The sequence below is a fragment of the Emys orbicularis genome, chromosome 24 (assembly GCF_028017835.1).
Source record: "Emys orbicularis isolate rEmyOrb1 chromosome 24, rEmyOrb1.hap1, whole genome shotgun sequence".
Taxonomy (NCBI): domain Eukaryota; kingdom Metazoa; phylum Chordata; order Testudines; family Emydidae; genus Emys; species Emys orbicularis.
Genome location: NC_088706.1, coordinates 11,335,988 through 11,355,651, shown reverse-complemented (window position 1 = coordinate 11,355,651; position 19,664 = coordinate 11,335,988). Strand labels below are relative to the sequence as shown.

The 19,664-nt window shown below is 51.5% G+C and overlaps 1 protein-coding gene across 1 annotated transcript; it reads right to left on the bottom strand.

Annotated features, from left to right (window-relative positions):
- Positions 1-2,814: 2,814 nt before the first annotated feature.
- MISP (mitotic spindle positioning) lies at positions 2,815-19,046 on the bottom strand. Its single transcript, XM_065422348.1, has 6 exons — positions 18,987-19,046; positions 18,623-18,853; positions 9,283-11,527; positions 7,762-7,979; positions 6,284-6,322; positions 2,815-3,465 (listed from the first exon to the last, which is right to left on the bottom strand). Exons 1-6 carry the CDS (start codon positions 19,044-19,046, stop codon positions 3,376-3,378), a joined length of 2,883 nt encoding a protein of 960 aa, XP_065278420.1. The 3' UTR covers positions 2,815-3,375.
- Positions 19,047-19,664: the final 618 nt, after the last annotated feature.

The window sequence follows — 19,664 nt, the reverse complement described above, 5'->3', positions numbered from 1 at the left end:
CACTTGTGATGTCCGGTAACATGAGCCTGAGTCCCATGTTCAAAAGCTGCATAGGTTCTTGGAGGGTATTAGGCAGCGACGTCACATTGACTTCAGTGGGAGTTTGGCGCCACAAATACCTTTGAGGATCTGGGCCCTAGGAGCCTAAATCTCATTGAAAACCAATGGGATTTAGGCTCCTAAATCACACAGGTGCTTTTGAAAATGTTACCTCTAGTCAGAATTTGGATGTAGATCTCTAGTGGTGACAAGCCAGTGCTTCAATAGGAGTTCTCTTGAATTCTCCTGCCTGTTCCACCCTCTCCCTTCCCTGGTGAGACAATTTGGTGGACGTGCCACAGGCCCCATTCTCCATTACTCTGGGTCGTGTGTAGTAATTTACACCAGCGCAAAGTGAGAGATTGAGTCTGTCACTGGGCCATCTCCACTGAGGTGAATTTCACCCTAAGTAAGGGTACTTTTGACTATTGCCCTTCAATTCCCTACTGTGGCTGCTTCAAGAAATGTATCCACCTTCCTGAAAATCCTGCTTTTGCTTCTGCTCTGGAGCCCTCTAGTGGAATAACACGGTCTGGGCCACCACACTGGGACTACATCTACACTACGGGGGGGGGGGTCGATTTAAGATACGCAAATTCAGCTACGCGAATAGCGTAGCTGAATTCGACGTATCAGATCCGACTTACCCTGTTGTGAGGACGGCGGCAAAATCGACTGCCGCGGCTCCCAGTCGACGGCGCTTACTCCCACCTCCGCTGGTGGAGTAAGCGCGTCGATTCGGGGATCAATTTTCGCGTCCTGACAAGACGCGATAAGTCGATCCCCAAGAGATCAATTTCTACCCGCCGATTCAGGCGGGTAGTGTAGACCAGGCCTGGGATCGTTCTTCTGGAAGATGGACATGCCAGTGGTTATGTTAGTATTAGGGTTGTCAGTTAATCGCAGTTAACTCACGCGATTAGTGCAAAAAAATTAATCACAATTAAAAGGATTAATCATGATTAATCGCACTGTTAAACAATAGAATACCAACTGAAATTTATTAAATATTTTTGGATTTTTTCTGCATTTTCAAATATATTGATTCTATTACTACATAGAATACAAAGCGTACAATATTATTTTTGAGTACAATATTTGCACTGTAAAAATGATAAACATGATTTTTCAATTCACCTCATACAAGTAGTGTAGTGCAATCTCTTTATAGTGAAAGTGTAACTTACAAATGTATTTTTTTTGTTACATAACTGCACTCCAACAAAACAATGTAAAAGTTTAGAGCCTGCAAGTCCACTCAGTCCCACTACTTTTTCAGTCAGTCACTAAGACAAACAAGTTTGTTTTTACATTTACAGGAGATACTGTTGTCTGCTTCTTATTTACAATGTCACCTGAAAGTGAGAACAGGCATTCACATGGCACTTTTGTAGCTGGTGTTGCAAGGTATTTACATGCCAGATATGCTAAATATTCATATGCCCCCTTTATGCTTCGGCAACCATTCCAGAGAATATGCTTCCATGCTGATGATGCTCATTAAAAAAAATGCATTAATTAAATTTGTGACTGAACACCTTGGGGGAGAATTGTATGTCTCCTGTTCTGTTTTACTTGCATTTCATGTTATAGCAGTCTCGGATGATGACCCAGCACATGTTCGTTTTAAAACACTTTCACAACAGATTTCACAAAATGCAAAGAAGGTACCAATGTGAGATTTCTAAAGATAGCTACAGCAGTCGACCCAAGGTTTAAGAATCTCAAGTGCCATCCAAAATCTGAGAGGGATGAGGTGTAGAGCATGCTTTTAGAAGTCTTAAAAGAGTAACACTCTGATTCAGAAACTACAGAACCCAAACCACCAAAAATGAAAATCAACCTTCTGCTGGTAGCATCTGACTCAGATGATGAAAATGAACATGCATCAGTCCGCTCTGCTTTGGATTGTTATCGAGCAGAACCCGTCATCAGCATGGATGCATGTCCTCTGGAATGGTGGTTGAAGTATGCAGGGACATATGAATCTTTAGCGTATCTGGCACATAAATATCTTGCGATGCCAGCTACAACAGTGCCATGCGAACGCCTGTTCTCACTTTCAGGTGACATTGTAAACAAGAAGCCGGCAGCATTATCTCCTGCAAATTGCAACCAAACTTGTTTGCCTGAGTGATTGGCCGAAGAAGTATGGGTGGACTTGCAGGCTCTAAAATTTTACATTGTTTTATTTTTGAATGCAGTGATTTTTTTGTACATGATTCTACATTTGTGAGTTCAACTTTCATGATAAAGAGGTTGCACTATAGTACTTGTAGGAGGTGAATTGAAAAATACTATTTCTTCTGTTTTTTTACAGTGCAAATATTTGTAATAAAAAAATAAATATCAAGTGAGCACTTTACACTTTGTATTCTGTGTTGTAACTGAAATCAATACATTTGAAAATGTAGAAAACATCCAAAAATATTTAAATAGTATTCTATTATTGTTGCACAGCGTGATTAATTGCACGATTCATTTTTTAATTGCTTGATAGACCTAGTTAGTATCCTGAGGTTTGCTTATATTTTCCCACTCCTGTGAGTGGGGCAGCACCTCCGCTTTTTGAATGCCTTGGGCCAGACATAAAGAGGCCTCCTGGGAATTCCTACTTACCCTTTCCTCCAGGAAAACTTGTCACTGCAGTTCAAGGGCTTTCCCCTACTTTTCCCTCCCTTCCCCCCATTCTCCCTAAACACACACACACACACACACACATCCCCAATACAACTTCACCTGAACATCTCTACTGACAAGACAGGCTGGGAAGAATGAGGGGAGGTATGACTCTTTAATAAATTATTAGCAAAATAAACAACAGCATTAATATATATATTTTATATAGCACTCATCTCCGCAGATCATATCAACTTCTCCTCTGTTTCCCATTTCGATGCTTGTGAAGATCCAAAGACATCTGTCTATCAAGGGAAGTTCTAATGGCGTGGTAGCTAAGCACCTAAGACAGCTTCAGAAATAACTCCTTTTGCCAGCCACAGGGACACAGCTCGGAGTTAAATTACAGTCCGCGTTTCATTTCATCTAGCCTGTATCTACTTGCAGAGAAGATTAAACTAAAGTGATCCATTTCTCCACCTTAAAAATATTCCTTTGGCGGGCTGGGATACAAGCACAAGCTAAAATTTTTAAACAGTCGCCTTTTGAGATTTAAACGTATGCAATTTTCAAAAGTCCGTGAGTCTTACAATCATCATGTGGAGAAACAATGGGATGATTTGTACTTAGCATAGATTGAATCCAAAGCGGAGTAAATGTAAATACAAAGCGAAGTCTGGTGGGGTCACTGCTCTTTCCTTGGCTGTGAGAGCTTCCTCAGGCATTATCTTTGTTGAAGAACTGTCCTGATTCCCAGCGTTTGGCCATGGCATTCTTGTGGCGTGTCACTCTGGTGCTTTCTAAAATCTAAAATTAAACACAAAATTATAGACTGATTCCTATGCACTGGCTTTTTATTTTTATAAGACTGTGTTTGTTCCTTAACCTTCCCTTCCTCCCACCGTCCCCACCCTCCCCCCAAATCTTAGACCTAACATTTTCAGCAGCACGCACTGATCTGAATTGTCTTAAGTTCAGAGTGCCTAATTTGACACATTTCTGTCTTGATTTCAGAAGAGTTGACCACCCACAGCTCAGGGAAAATTTGACTCGTGGTGACTCAAGTTGGAGGCCGCTTTTAAAAAATCCCAACATCAGGCCCTGTAGAGGAGTGGACTCACCCCTGCAGCGCCTCCTGATGGTGACTCCCAGGAATTAGCTCGCTCCAGCTCCAGAGCACCCTCTGCAGGCTGGTGATCTGCCTGTCCTCTGGCCCCCCCGTGTCCCTCCCTGGACCCCAGTGCCCTTGTACCTGGGATGCTGCCCCCCCAGCAGTAACCCCTCAGTCTTAGGGTCTCCCCTCCCTGGGGAACCCCCACCCACTATTTCCACCTCGCCTCAGTATAAGGCTACTGCCAGTCATTGTCTAGCCCCACACCCTGGGGCAGACTGCAGTATCAGCCTACTCATCACTGGCAAGGTTGGGTTTGGACCTGCTGCTTTGGCCTACCCCTGGGTTGCCCTCTGCAACCCCTAGTACCTATTAGCCCAATGCTAGGCCGCAGTCTGGGGCTTTTCCAGCTGGAGCTCCCTAGCTCCTCTGCCTTTCCCCAGCCCTGCTCCACTCAGGTACCCTGTCTCTAGCTCCCTGCAGCCAGACCCTTCTCTCTCTGAATGCAGAGAGAGACTGCTTGGGGTCCTGGCTCACAGCCTTTTTATACAGGCCAGCTGTGGCCTGACTGGGGCATGGCTCAGCTGCGGCTGCTTCCCAAATCAGCCAACCCCAGGCACAGCCCTCTCCAGGGCTGCTTTTAACCCCTTCTATTTTAGGAGCAGAGTAGGCACCCCGCTACAGGCCCTTACAGAGGAAGGCGGTGATAAGGTAGCCAGTCCTGCTCCCATTGAAATTGGTGGGAGTTTTGCTTTTGAACCAGGCACATCTGCCAGACTGACTGGCTAGTTACACATTTCTACATCCACAGGTAAAGTGTCTTAAACAAGCACTGAGTAGGGCCTGGCTGCTGAGACACCTGTCCAGCTAAATCCTGCCCTCTGTGCAGAACGAGAAAGCAGGATCTATCTATTATACTTACATGGCTCCCATTACTGTAGTGTCGAAGCTTTTCACTCTTTTTAATGTATTTATCATCCCAACACCCCCTATGAGGCAGGGCAGTGCTATTATCCCTATTTTACAGATGTGGAACTAAGGCAAAGAGACTAAATGACTTGCCCAAGGTCATGCAGGAAGTCTGTGGCAGATAAGGAAATTGAATCTGAGTCTCACTTAATTATTTCCCTGCCATTGTGAGGGCCTTGGGCACTTATGCACCTCAGCTCCTCCTTCTCTGCCTGTGGCACATAACAGTCTAGTCTCCTGTAAGCTCTAATACTTCGGCCTCATTCCGATTGTTGGGTTAGTGAGCGAGTGCTGGCTGGTGTTGGTGTTGGCCTGTGATATACAGGAGTTTAGACAAGATGATCTAGTGGTCCACTCTGGCTTTAAACTCCATGACTCCCAAGTTACAGGCTACTAACCACCAGACTGTCCTTCCTCTTCTTTTCCAGGAGTGTTCACTCTTGGAGGTGTCTCTGTCAGCCCACTCCTCTCTCTCGTGCTTGGAAACATCTTTGTTGCCTAAGTGCTGTGTTTAGTCAGCCCAATTCAGCTGTTTGAAGATGCTCTTTAGTAATCCATGAAGTTTGGAGAAGAATTTTCCATCCCCAGCAGAGACCAGCTCTCTGCAATATTCCAGCGTACGCCAGGCCTAAGCCACTGCGTGGACAGGCACTGAACACTACAGGCCTGGTTCACTGCTGTCCAGCACCTTGTGCCATCTCTGACACCAGTGGCAGATGGGTGTAATCCACTACCATTCTGGCTGAGTAGCCCTTTACATCCCTTTGGCACAGATGTCAACAACAGCACAAGGTGCAGAGTAGCAGAGACTCAAGGCCCTGTCTGTTTCGGGTATTTCAGTAACGTTCCTTTTCCATCAGCTGACTTGAAACTTTAGGAATTTAACCTGGTGCGTTTGCGATGTGTGCCCAAGAGGAACAAGAAATGAAGGCTCCCCACAGCCTGAGCTCACAAAACCAAACCTAGAGTTGGATTTAGACTCAGATCAGGACTTCCCAAAGTCGATCAGAGACCTGGACTCGGCCAAGAAGTCTCTCAGCCTCCAGGGGCTGGATTCCCAGCTGATGTTCCCCAATGCTGGAGGGTGTTTGGATACGGCCTATTTCTAATGAACTCACTACTAGTGTTAACCCATTGGAGTTTCCCTTAACCCCAGCTGGGGCTGGCTCCTAGCACAGTCTGACCTTGGAGTGAGAGACTGGTTAGAAAAAAACTTCTATTCTACTCCTCTCACAATGGAATAACTTCCTCCATGCAACGCCAGACAAAGTAGCTACACTGCGCAAGGATAGGCTGTTAACCCTTTCCCTGCCCTTGGCATTCCACATAGAGATGCCCTCACAGTTCTCTTTCCTGAAGTGCCTGTTGGAGGGGGACTTGACATTCGGAGCTCTGCTCAGTGATTGGAATCTTCCTGGCTAGAAGGAAATGAGTGCCAGAGAAATGCAGACGTGGTCTGGACCATGTGGGTATTTGGGGGGAGGGAGGCGGGTCTGAGAAGACAGGGGAAGTCCGAGGCAAGGCTTAAGTGTCTGATGTATTTACCTCTGCGTTGACGTCATCGCTTGCTTCAATGCTTGCATACTGCAAGAGGGGGAAAAAAAGGGTCAGACGAAAGGAACCTGGCAGAGAAACAGGGAGGGTGATAAAGAGAATACAGGCACGAGGGGCAAACCCCCTACAGCAGGGGTGGCCAACCTGAGCCTGAGAAGGAGCCAGAATTTACCAATGTACATTGCCAAAGAGCCACAGTAATATGTCAGCAGCCCCCCATCAGCTCCCCTGCCCCGCTCCCAGCGCCTCCCACCCACCGGCAGCCCCGCTGATCAGCGCCTCCCCCTCCCTCCCAATCAGCTGTTTCATGGCGTGCAGGAGGCTCTGGGGGGTGGGGGAGGGGGCGGGAAGGGGTGGAGTGGGGGCAGGGCCTGGGGCAGAGCCAGGGGTTGAGCAGTGAGCACCCCCCGGCACATTGGAAAGTTGGCGCCTGTAGCTCCAGCCCCGGAGTCGGTGCCTGTACAAGGAGCTGCATATTAACTTCTGAAGAGCCGTATATGGCTCCGGAGCCACAGGTTGGCCACCCCTGCCCTACAGAGACAGACTGTGCTGGGCCTGCATCAAGTGTGTGTGGAGGGGAAGGTTCAAGGAGTCTGCACCTGCTTGTGGAGCGGTGGAGCACAGACCCCACCCACCGCCAGCCCTCCCAAAGTGGGTGGGGAGGAATAGGGCACAGGCATAGCTCCAGCTGCAGAACTCACTGGGTGCGGCGGGGAACCCACACCGCTGCGGTGGCTAAGGGTGTGTCGACGCTGCCATCAGAGGCGTGACGGCGGCATGCGTGGACGTAGCCAAGCTAGCTCTGATTTAGTTGGGGTTGGTCCTGCTTTGAGCAAGGGGTTGGACTGGATCCCTTCCTGAGGTCCCTTCCAACCCGGATAGTCTATGATTCTACCTAGCTCCAAGAACAATAGTAGTGACGTGGCAGCATTGGTACAAGCCCAGCCAGCCCCTTGGGGACGTATTCAAGCGGCTAGCCCAGGCTGCCACAGCGTCACTGCTATTGCTAGCGAAATCAAAGCTAGCGTGGGCAGGTCTCCATGTGCACTCACCCCTCTGATTGTGGCACAGACAGACCCTCAGGCAGCGCAGCCGCTGCACCGTCTAGCCAGCCTCCCTCCCTGCAGGATCTGGGCACCCGCAGGCCCAGGAAGTAGGCAGGTTTCACAGGCAGGGAGCTGAGCTGAATCACACCCAGGGAATCTGCAGCAGAGCCCGGAATAGACCCCAGGTCACCTAAGCCCTGGCCTGGTGCCTTAACCTACCGCTTTTCCAAGTGGCAGGTGAAATAAGGCAGCAGGGGAGGCTCAGCCTTTCCTCTCACAGCCAGCACCACGCGCAACGTCGACAAAATGTCATTGCCTTTTATACCTGAGCAAGTGCACGGCCATGCTTCCCACACCCAGCCCGCGGCTAGAACGGGACTGTGACCCAGGCCGGCCCCGAGGCTGCCAGGCAGGAGCGCTCACCTTCCTGTCTTCTTTCAGCTTCATCTTCTTCTTCTCATCCCGCGGGGGCCCCGTGGGACCGTCATGGGCTGTTTCAGAGGCGTGTCTGCCCGTGTAGCCCTGATAGGGACTGGGCACGTTAGGTGGAGAGGCTGACCCCGGCGTCCCTGACTGGTGCGAGGCAGGAACAGAGACGGGTGATTCAGTCACCCAGTAGCTGTCAGCGATGCCCGAGGCGGCTTAAAGAGAAAGATACACATGCAAAGGGAGCAGATACCGGGGATGCGTTTTCAGAGGTCACTGGGCTCATGGGATATAAAAAACAGGAGCAAAGTCTCAGGAGTTTTCCTTTGGCCTGAGTCCAGAGCACCCCCAGAATCCAGAGGAGTCTTGGGTCTGCAGTTCCTAATTCTATTAAGACCGCCCTCTATGCTTTCTCCACCCCAACCCGGCCTCCGCCCAGGCAATCTGGGCTGGATCCAAAGCCCACTGAAATCGACGGAAAGACTCCCAGGGACGTCAGTGGGCTCTGGATCGAGCCGCTCTGTGCTCCAGTAATGGAATCCTCCAGCAGGCATTGTTTGCTAACAGGATACGGGCATCCTACTGGAGAGCTGAGCAAGTCCTTGCAGGGAGGAGTTTCTTTGCCCCCCCATCCCCACCCCCACCCACTCCTGTTCTCAGGGATGTTTGCCCCAGAGGTGTGGAGGGGACGTGGCATTTTTAACCTTTACTCTGTTTGTTTGCTTGCAGCTGGGCAGCTTGCAAGACGTGACTGGATTCCCAGGGGTGTGGGAGGCTGACACAGGAGAGGAATGTGCGAACAGGGGAAGGTGATCTGGCGTGGCATCTGCCTGAGTCAGACCAGGAGGCGCTCCTTGGGGAGATGCTTGTTCGCTGGAGATGGGGCTTGAGCCATGAACAATGGAGCTGGATTTGAATTCAAACGTGGGAAGCGGTGGGGTGGGGTAGGGGAACAAGGATCTGGGGTCCCAGTTTGGGCCCAGCGCTTAACCCCTTGTGAGCCCTTCTCTTAGGTTGCAGGCTCCTTGGATATCCATTGAGGGAAAAACTCCTCTCTGCTCAGGGGGCCAGCACCAACTCTGTGCACCATCTAAAGCCTAAAGGCCTGGTTCTCAGTTACTCCATTCCTGGGCTTAGGACAAGGATGGGGGGGGGGGAAGGTGAGGTAGGTTGGTTGTGCTCCCCCAATTCTGGGGCTGTGCAGGGACCTGCCCAATGGTTCCCATGGTCTCCTAGGGGCCTTTGGAAGCACAGAATAGCTCTTGGTCATGACTCCAATACACCTGCTACACTGGGAACTGGGCCAGCCGGGGGGGGTGGGCGCCGGAATGTGTTCGGGGGGGCAAAAATCATCCTGGGGCTGTTTCCACTCACTCTAAGGCCCCCTTATGCAGCCAGGGCAGATAAAAGGGGCCCTGCTGTCACCAAGAATCCCGGGGCATAAGGACATTGGTGATGCATAGGACTCACGCTGGCCCAAGGGAGCGAAGCCCCATAGTTCTGTCTCTCTCTCCTCACCTGAACTCTGAGATGAAAGCTGAGACCGGAAGCCCTTCTCCCAGGCAGAGCCGTCATCGGTGGCTGGAGAGAAGCTGTCCGTCAGCAGCCTGTGCCTCCGCTGCTCCTGCAGCTCCTGTTCCCTCTGCAGAGCATTCCGGATCTCCTCCTCGATCAGCCAAGACGTCTGGGGCTTGCACTTCTTCAGGGTGTACTGGTCCTCCTGGGCGCCCGCTGGCTCCAGCATCTTTTCCTTTCCGAGCAGGCCCTGTGTCCCCTGGTCGCTCACAAAGGAGAGCTTGGGTTTCCAGAACGGTGTGGCAAAGTATTCCTTGTGCACCCTGACCCTCTCCTCCGGACTTGGTGTGGAATCTGCCCTCTCTGTACTGCTGGGGCACCTTGCCCCGAAGGAATCCTCATCCACCAACTTGCTGCAGCTGCCGGAGGGCTGATTGCATGACAGCAGCTCATCCGCCATGCTTCTCTTACTGGTGTTTAGCGTGGAATATGGCTGATAAGCCTGGAAGCTTATTAGATTCACATTGTGGTTAGGGACTCTCTTTCCATCTGTGGTGCTCTCCGTGGGGCCGAAGCTGCCATCCATGGCTTGCTCTAGTGCAAATTTGCCGTTCAGGGTCCCCGTTAGGTCCTCTGATTTCTTTGCAAACGTTGTTTTGTGTGGGGCCGGGAAGGCATCCTCCTGCTCGAACACTTTCTTGCGCTCACCCAGTTCCTGCTGCGTCCCCTTATCATACATCCCCAGTAGCCTCCCTTCCTTCTTCAGATCTTCTTCCCGCTTGGTTTCCTGCTCGATCTCCCTCTGGACGTAGAAGGAAACACGGCCTTTGTCTTTCACTTTCCTGGAGGAAGGTAAAGAGAAAGACGTGGAGAGGAGGGGCTTGGTCTGGATTTCCACCAGCTCACTGCTCCTGGTCAGTCTCCGGATCCCTCTCTCTTTCCGTAGGCTTTCCTCCCTCTCCATTGCCAAGCGGATTTCCCGTTCAATGGGCGTCTCATTCCTGGCCTTCAGCTCTTTGGCAGGATCCTGGTTGCTGGCTTTGAAATCCAGCTGAGTGTCGAAGACCTCATTGGACATGCTTCCATCGCTAACGTAACCCGCGCTGGACTCATTGGACATTTCACCCAAGCCGGAGTCCAGGTCATCTCTGGAAGAGGTTTTGGTCAAGCTGGCCATTCTCCCGTTGGGATCTTCCCTTTCTATACCAGCCTTTTTGGGAGCATACAGCTCCTCAGCCATGGGTGTCTTGTACACCACATCATACCCGTTGATCTCTCTCTGACTGGGTGCATTGGCATCGTCATAGTCCATAAACAGCTTTACCACAGCCTCAGCGCTGTGCCACTCTCCCTCATAGGTGTTCTGAGTTGATTCTGGCTTTGGAGACATAACTTGCTGCCTTGGGCTGAAGAGCAAGCTTGGGTTAGTCTTTTCCAGCGTGAGGAACTGTTGCCGGGCAGCGGCAAAGTTGATCTGCTCCCTGTCTATGTTTTCAGGGTTGACGGTCGTCCTCACTTGAGCCGGGGAAGGGCTATCAAAGCAAAGGGCAAAGCTGGTGGCATAGCCTCCTCCCTGCTTAGCCTCATACCTACCCGCTGAGCCTGTGCTTAGAGAATCCAGCTCCTCTATGGAGTTCTGCTTCTCAGCCATGGTGGAGCTTCTCCTCACCACCTGGCTTTGGATGACCTCTTTCCTCTCCTCTTCAAGCTCTTTTGCTTTCTCGGGAGAGATGTCCAAACAGGTGAGCGCGTAATTCAGCTCTTCTTCATCATCTGAGTACAGCTTGGATGGCTTCCTCTCCTCTTTATAAGCTCTGACATCATACAACATCCCCGACTTCACGAGCTCTAGCTTGGACTCTCTGTCTGGAGGTGGAGTCCAGAGATCCCTTCCAGCATCCAGAGAGTTTGTTGCTAATTCAGATCTGTCTTCTGGCAGATAGCTGGGTCTCCAGTCGTGGCCATTTTCAGCCTTCCGGTTGTCCTGGCTGTAGGGAGCAAACACGTCATCGCTGCTCTCAGCTCTCGGTTCTGCAGACGAGCTGCCTTGGTGAGTGCTGTATTCAGGAGTCGTGTGAGGGATATGGAAGATCAGGTTTCTGGTGACTCTGTCCATTTCCTGGGGCGATTCCTCAGTCAACTCTTCAGAAGCGTCTTCCTGGACTCTGAGCTGCAGTTCACCAGTGGGGTTAATCGCGGGTTCCTCATACACCTGAAGGCCTTCTGCATGAAAGACGTTTTGCTGTCCCTAAAGCGGGAGGGAAGTCACATGTTAGAGAGAAACACAAGGAGCAGAAGTCACAAATGAGTATGAGAATGCTGCTCATTCTCCTGACACCAGTGTTCCATTCTGACCCCAGAGTTACTCCTCTGCTGATCAGTAGCTGATGTCCAGAGCCCTGCAGGTCAGCTTCCTAGTGGAGGAAAAATCAGCGATGCAGAATATGGATATATTCTAAGTGTAACCTGTTTTATTTTCACATATACACCAGTTCCCGAACAGAGGTGGTCAAAGAGCATGCAGGGCAATCCTCCAGGAATCTCAGCCCAACACTAATGTCTGCTTCCCCGGGAGCAACTCTGCATCAAGAATTGCCTAAAATCAGAGTCCATGGCAGGCAGCAAATTCTCGTGCTGCTCTCACAGCCCCTTCTCTCCTGAAGCTGCCCCTACACGAAACTCTTGCATAAGCCAAAACTAACAACAACACTGCATATCTTCTTAAGAATCAGAACTTGCTCACACACTCAGAACTTGGAAAAGCGCCACCTGGTGACAGCTGCTATAACCCACATAATGCTGTGGAAGCTGTGGGTGGCACCACACCTGTGTACTGTACACCTTTTGGAGCATCATATGATTAAAACATATTGAGGAAGTGGCTGGTGTGTATGTAGCATCTCTGCCTTCTACTGGAGAGAATCAGGACTGCTTAACTATGTGTCATAGGCCCTATATTGCTGGCACAAGGGATTCTCCTTTAGCTCAGTGCTACAGACCTATGTGTCTGGAGCAGGAGGATCTGAGTTCTATGGCTATAAAGTTCTCTGTGGCTGTGGTGCTTAGCACCCAATGATTATGTCCATGGGTGCGTTATGGACACAGGATGTTCAGCAATGAAGGGGAGGGGATCATATTTAGAGAAAACCTAGGCAGGGAAAGACAACCAAGCTCAGATAGCAAAGGGGAATGAACCTGTGGATGGAAAAAGAATGTCATTTAGCGTTCACATTTTGTAGCTCTCGCAGATTTCCCCCTCTCGAGCCAGGGAACGATAAGCGCCAGCAACTAGGGTATATATTTGAAATGATCGAAAGGGTGTGGATCATAAACACAGTTCCATGGCTCATAAAATGCAGCGAACTTTCACCCAAGTATCGTGCAAAACAGAAATAAATTCCAGCCCTTGACCTTGGCTTTTATGCCTTCTCATGCCAATTGTTCATTATGAAACCTGCTGAAGGTGGCGACAGCAGCAGGAGAGTCTATGCTAATCCTCCGATGACTGTAAACCAGTTACCTCCTTTGTTGTTGCAGGAGCTATATTGCATCCTGGGTCGATTAGTGGAGCACAGAATTCTCAGGGATGGGGTGCTCCATAGATATCTACGCAGTGCATTCATTTATGTATTGGGGCGGGGCTGGGAGTCCAGGGTATCTATGTAATAATCCTTGCCACACACGTCAGCAGGAATCGAACCTTTCAGCACCAAAAACAGAGTTCTCCATTTGAGCTAAAGGGGACCCTCCATCCAGGGGTAGTAAGTAGCCAGCTGTTATAGTAGCTGGGGACACTAGAAGGAGACATGATTACATGTAACAAGTAAGAGCCTGATCCACTGAAGTTAACAGAAATAGCTTCAGGAGGTCTTGCATCAGGCTCAAAGTAAGTACACCTCTACCCCGATATAACACTGTCCTCGGGAGCCAAAAAATCTTACCGCGTTATAGGTGAAACCGCGTTATATTGAACTTGCTTTGATCCACCGGAGCGCGCAGCCCCGCCCCCCTGGAGTGCTACTTTACCGCGTTATATCCAAATTCGTGATATAGTGTGTCACGTTATATCGGGGTAGAGGTGTATATTGCACCTTGAACATAAGAAGAACATAAGAGCGGCCATCCTGGGTCAGACCAAAGGTCCATCTAGCCCAGTGTCCTGTCTTCCAACAGTGGCCAATGCCAGGTGCCCCAGAGGGAATGAACAGAACAGGGAATCACCAAGTGATCCATCCCCTGTCGCCCATTCCCAGCTTCTGGCAAACAGAAGCTAGGGACACCATCCTTGTCCGTCCTGGCTAATAGCCATTGATGGACCTATCCTCTGTGAACTTGTCTAGTTCCTTTTTGAACCCTGTTATAGCCTTGGCCTTCACAACATCTCTTCACAACCTTGACTATAGGTCTCTCGATGCCATCAGAAACCCTTATGATCATCTAGTGTGACCAGCTGTATAACCCAAGCCAGAGAAACTCACCCAGCAACTCCTGGAAAGATACCCAGACTTGATGTAAAGACTTCAAGCGCTGGAGGATCCCGCAGCACCGTAGGTCTGTTGTTTCAATGATTAATGCCCCTCACCCTCACTTTTAAATATTTCCACTTATTTCTAGCCTGCGGCTTCAGCTTCCAACCACTGGATCTTGTAATGCCTTGTACAGCTTGATGAAAGGGCTGCTGTGATGCGGTCGCACCTCTCCCAGCTGTGACGTTGCTGCGGTCAGTAAAATGGTGTCACCTGCTAAGGCTAGCCATTGCATGCGTCAGGCACGAAGAAGCGACAAGCCTCATGTTTGAGTTATGTGAGGGATGGCTCTGCCAGCCACTGGAGAACTTTGCACAGCTGTTCCTCCCGGGAGCTGAGTGCTTTACAAATACAGTTAACTCAACCTCTCAGCTGGAGGTTAGGTCAATATTATGACACCCCATTTTATAGTGGAGGAAATTGACTGACAGATTAGAGCAAGATACTAGGGTGTAGAATGGAACCCAGGATGCCGCATCTCTTGCTCTAACCACTAGACCCCACTCTCCTCCCAGAGCTGAGTCTCGCTCCTAATCACTACCCCCCATTCCCTTCCCTGAATGAGAACCCAGGAGTCCTGACTCCCAGTCCCCTACTCGAACTACAACACCCCCTCTCTGGCAATGGTATCTGCAGCCCTTCCTACTGCGTGACTGGTGCAGAACGTCTGCTCCAAGCAGAAGAGACCCTGGAGCTATTTCCGACTCGTTCAGAAGCCATTTCTGCAGTGCTTCTGGGAAGCCACTGCCCCCAGATGAAAGGGTCAAATTCACACCTGGAGAAAGCAGGTGCAATGCTCTGGCACTGAAGCCACCTCTGCTTCTAGCAGGTCTGACTGGCTCCCATAGGCTTTTCACTGCACGGACACTGACCTGCTTAGTGAGAGTCACTGGGACAGCAGGTGTAAGGCGCTTGACTCCAGGGATGGATTGGGCCCGGTGCACACTGGGAACCGAAATCCAATGGAGCTGCAGTTCCCAAGAGTTTATGCTCAGCTGAATTCTTATATGACTCTCTCATTTCATACCGGCGGGTAATTATCCTTCCTTTATAGCTCCTGACTACACGGAGATTGGAAACTTATCACCCGCCTGCAGCTTATCTCCTGTCCGGGGGTCAAAAGTCCCTGCTGGGAGTGGCTTTGCCGTTGTGGAATGTGGGTGGGTGTCAGCACTGGACACGTCATTGTACGCTCCACGTTCCTCTGACGGCCCTGCCACGGAGTGAGCCGCCAGCTGGAGCAGGCCCCTGGAGTGGGACCATTTTCCAAAGCCCAGAGCCTCAGTGGGAAGTCAGGTGCTTCAATCCCTTTGAGGATCTGCACCTCAGGGGGTAAAGTCCAGCTGAAAGTCAATAGGACTTAGACACCAAAGTGGGCCTTTGAAAACATTCCCCACTGTTGCAATGCAGTGTCGGATGGGAAAGGACCCTAGGGACTAGTGATTTGGGTTGGCTCCATTTTTGGGGTGCTCAGCGTTAGACACGTTAAAGGTACCTGATTACCAGACAGCACTCAGCAGATCAGGCCCCTGTAAGGTGTCTGAAGTTGGGCACCCGGAGTCCCGAGTCACTTTTGGAAATCTTGGTCCGGGGGCAGCGTGGCCAAGTGGGGGGAGACATGGGCAGGAAATATGTTCTGCCCAGTTCTACCACAGACCTGCTGGCTGGCCGCGCAGAAGTCACGTCCCAGCTCAGTGCCTCAGTCTCCCCATCTGTAAAATGGGGATAATGAGACTTAACTACCTTTCTGAAGTGCGAGGTCTACGAAGGGAATCCTCAACAAAGATCATGAGAGTTTGATGCTGCTTCTGGCTCCCTGCTTCTGGCTTTTGTGCAGTGGGGCGGGCAGGCAGGAAATATGTCCCTGTATGATCCCCCACCCAGGATCCCCCACCCCGTATGTTACACGTGCACGGGATCCACACATGCAGCACTCTGTGCTTTGAGAGGGGACAATGTCACAACCATACTCCTGGCCTGCACCCTCTACGACCCCTGAATGAATGGTCAGGTTCCTAAACTCCCTGCCCCACTCCCAGGGAGCGTGGGGAACGGAGCAGGAGAAGAAGCACTAACCCTTGGATGGATATTCGTGATCCAGTACCTACCTCCAAGGAAGGCCCACGCCCACCTCCATTGTCTTTGGAAGCAACAGGGCTCTTTGCTAGTCCTGCCAGATTTCTCAATTACAGAGGGAGGAACATTGTGAGGGGAGCTGATCAAGTAGAGGATTGGGAGCAGGGGGCTGAGGGAGGGATATGGGTTATGCTTACAGTAAGGGACAGCGGCACCAGGACTCCTGGGTTCTATTCTCGGCTCTTCCTAGGAGGAGAGGAGAGGAGAGGGGACAGACAGCGAATGGGGCGTGTGTGAACGTGAAGGGGAGTTTGGTGATGCTAAGAGTGGCTCAGGAGATGGTGGGATTCCCCAAGGAAGGCCACCCCCCACCCTGGGGATTTCCGTAGTGGTCACTGGGTAGCATCGTGGCTCCAAACAGGACTGGAAGAGGGTTCTCTATGGAGAGCACTAAAGCAGGTGGCCGGGGATAAGAACATAAGAACGGCCAGACTGGGTCAGACCAAAGGTCCATCCAGCCCAGTATCCTGTCTACTGACAGTGACCAATGCCAGGTGCCCCAGAGGGAGTGAACTGAACAAGTAATGATCAAGTGATCTCTCTCCTGCCATCCATCTCCACCCTCTGACAAACAGAGGCTAGGGACACCATTCCTGACCCATCCTGGCTAATAGCCATTAATGGACTTAACCTCCATGAATTTATCCAGTTCTCTTTTAAATCCTGTTATAGTCCTAGCCTTCACAACCTCCTCAGGCAAGGAGTTCCACAGGTTGACTGTGCGCTGTGTGAAGAAGAACTTCCTTTTATTTGTTTTAAACCTGCTGCCCATTAATTTCATTTGGTGGCCCCTAGTTCTTGTATTATGGGAACAATTAAATAACTTTTCCTTATTCACTTTCTCCACACCACTCATGATTTTATAGACCTCTATCATATCCCCCCTTAATCTCCTCTTTTCCAAGCTGAAAAGTCCTAGCCTCTTTAATCTCTCCTCATATGGGACCCGTTCCAAACCCCTAATCATTTTAATTGCCCTTCTCTGAACCTTTTCTAATGCCCGGATAGGAAGGTATGGGGCAAGCCTCTGCTAGTTGTGGGGTTCACTGCCCTGGAGTTTGGGGGGGAGAATGAGCGGCGCACTGGCGGCCTAGGCAAGGAGGAGGGAGGGGATGAGAGACCATGGACAGGAGCCCACAGACCAAATCATACCCCCCTCCGTGGGAGAATTTGGTACAGCCAAGAGGAGGGAATCCCTGCCTGGCGGTGACCCTGCTGACTGGGGAAACTCTCATCTGCTGGCCAGGGCTGAGTCACACAGTGCCACACAACCCATGGGTGGTGGGCGAAAACAGGGTGTCAAGCCCAGTGCAGTTGGACCCAGCCCCCACCACTGCATGCCCAGGGACTCACCCCTTGCAGCTCCAGAGGGGTGCTGGGGCACAACAGGATGGGCAGATGTGGGTGTAGCTGTGGATCATGGAACGTTTAGGAGCATTAGAGATCGTGGCTTCTCATATTTAAAGGGCATCCCGTCACAGGGCCAGTTTCTCTTACAGCACATTCCTCGCCAGGGCGCTGGGATTGGCCGTCCCAACGCGCCCGGTCCCCATCGCTCTGGGCTGTGCCGGCCCCAGCGCGCCCGGTCCCCATCGCTCCGGGCCACGCCGGCCCCAACACACCCAGTCCCCATTGCTCTGGGCCGCGCCGGCCCCAGCGCACCCGGTCCCCATCGCTCTGGGCCGCGCCGGCCCCCACACACTCAGCCCACAGCAACCCCCACTCTCTGTAATAATTTCCTCAGCAATGTATTGTTGCCAGCAACATGGACCAGAAAAGCAAGACCTGAATTGCTGCTTCCCAAGCCTGGGAGAGAAACTAAGGAGGCAGTGGGGCAAAACCCAACCCTTCCCAGACCCTGCTCCTTACTGCCCCCTTCTCCTGCCCTCCGGTTCCTGGTCGGTAGAACGACTGCAAAGAGAGGCCAGAAGTAGCCCCGTCACCTCGTTACTGTGAGAGGGACGAGCAGGGAGCGACCCCGCAGGGCGCTGGCATTTCTGTAGCATTCATAGACTGCTCAGGGTCTGCCCCGCAAATATTAAAAAGGGCACCGAAGTCCCTGGGGCCATTGCCCAGAGCAAGCGCCGCACACGCTAGTACCCAGCAGCCCCTGCAGCCTTTGCCTAGACTCAACATTGCATCCTCTATTACCCAGAACCCCCTGGGTCCACTGCCCATACACAACACTGCATCCTTTATTACCCAGAAGCCCCTGGAGCTTTCCCCAGACCAAGCACCACATCCTCTATTACCCAGCAGCCCCCGGTCCCTCCCCAGACTTAACACCACAGGCTCTTCACAAACACAACTGGCTTGGTTCTCGCTCCTTTCATGCGTGAACACTGACCAAAACATACACACAGAGCACCCACAGGCATCTGTACACAGACACTCACACCCACAGGTGCACACACACACACACACACACACAGACACAAACATGCATAAACACACACACAGACCCATTTGCACACACGTGAGCATGTTCACACACACTGGACTGGTGTACAGACGACGCATACAGTACAGTGTAAGCGTTTGAGAGTCCTGGCTACACGCGCTGTAGAAGAGCTAGGCTGTATTACTAGTAGCAGTAGAAAGTTATACAGGAGCTGCAAAGGCTACTGAGGCCCCACCCCTGATCCAGCCCTCCCACCCCACCCAGAGCACAATGCACGTACTGTCAAATGGACCCTCCAGCACGGGCGTTCCAGTTCCCCATGGAGACCTCTTAGGGGGCATCCGGCTGGGCTGGTGTTTGCGAGCGAGTGTGTTTTTGAACTACGCAGGTCTGGGTTGGGGGCAGGGTGGGGTGACGGTGCCGGAGCTGCCAGGAGACCACGGGCTGCATTGCCCTGATAAGCTCCTGGCCCCAAGTCAGTGGAGGAATTCTGAGAATTTGCCTGGGCTTGCTGTTGGAGGCAAAGGGTTGTTGAACTTGAGTCTAGTGCCCTGCTCCCTCCCCCAACGTGCACCTCATCGTGATGACCTGCACTTTGCAGCACCCTGGAACTATCGGGCAGCTGAGTTACTGCAGGGACTCACCAGGAGGGAGCCAGGGCCACAGGCCTGGCCCTTCTCCGGCAGGCCTCGCATTGGCTGCATCGAGAGGTGGCTTTCGATCCTTTGTCCTGCAGCCTGGAATGCACTGAGACATCTGCTGGGAAAACTACCCCCTGCCCTGGCAGAGACACGGGCTCCACGGTTTAATACATTTGATGCCATCCCTTACCACCCATCACCTTCTCTGATGCAGCAAACTAGACCCTCCTAGATCCGGACCCTAGTGAAGCCCTAGATCTAAACCATCCTGACATTTGAGGGAAATCTTGTGACTAAAATACTTTCCCTACCTCTGCCACAGGTTTGCCTTGTGACTTTGGGCTAGTCGCCTCCCCTCTCTGGGCCTCAGTTTCCCCATCTGTATAAAGATGACGCTGACCCATCGCACGAGTAGAGTTGTGAGTGTGAGTTCATCAGTGCAGTGCAGCGCATTGCCCAAACCAAGCACCACATTCTCTATTACCCAGCAGCCCCTGGAGCCACTGCCCAGCCAAGCGCCACATTCTCCATTACCCAGCAGCCCCTGGGGCCACTGCCCAGCCAAGCGCCACATTCTCCATTACCCAGCAGCCCCTGGGGCCACTGCCCAAACCAAGCACCACATTCTCCATTACCCAGCAGCCCTTGGAGCCACTGCCCAGCCAAGCGCCACATTCTCCA

Bases quoted from the DNA above. Each gene is read 5' to 3' on its own strand.
- MISP (XM_065422348.1), bottom strand. From the start codon at position 19,046: ATGCAGCCAATGCGAGGCCTGCCGGAGAAGGGCCAGGCCTGTGGCCCT. The intron at 18,854-18,986 runs GTGAGTCCCTGC...TGCCTCCAACAG, and splicing joins GTGGCCCTGGCTCCCTCCTG to CAAGCCCAGGCAAATTCTCA. The intron at 7,980-9,282 runs GTGAGGAGAGAG...TTTCTCTTTAAG, and splicing joins GCTTTCATCTCAGAGTTCAG to CCGCCTCGGGCATCGCTGAC.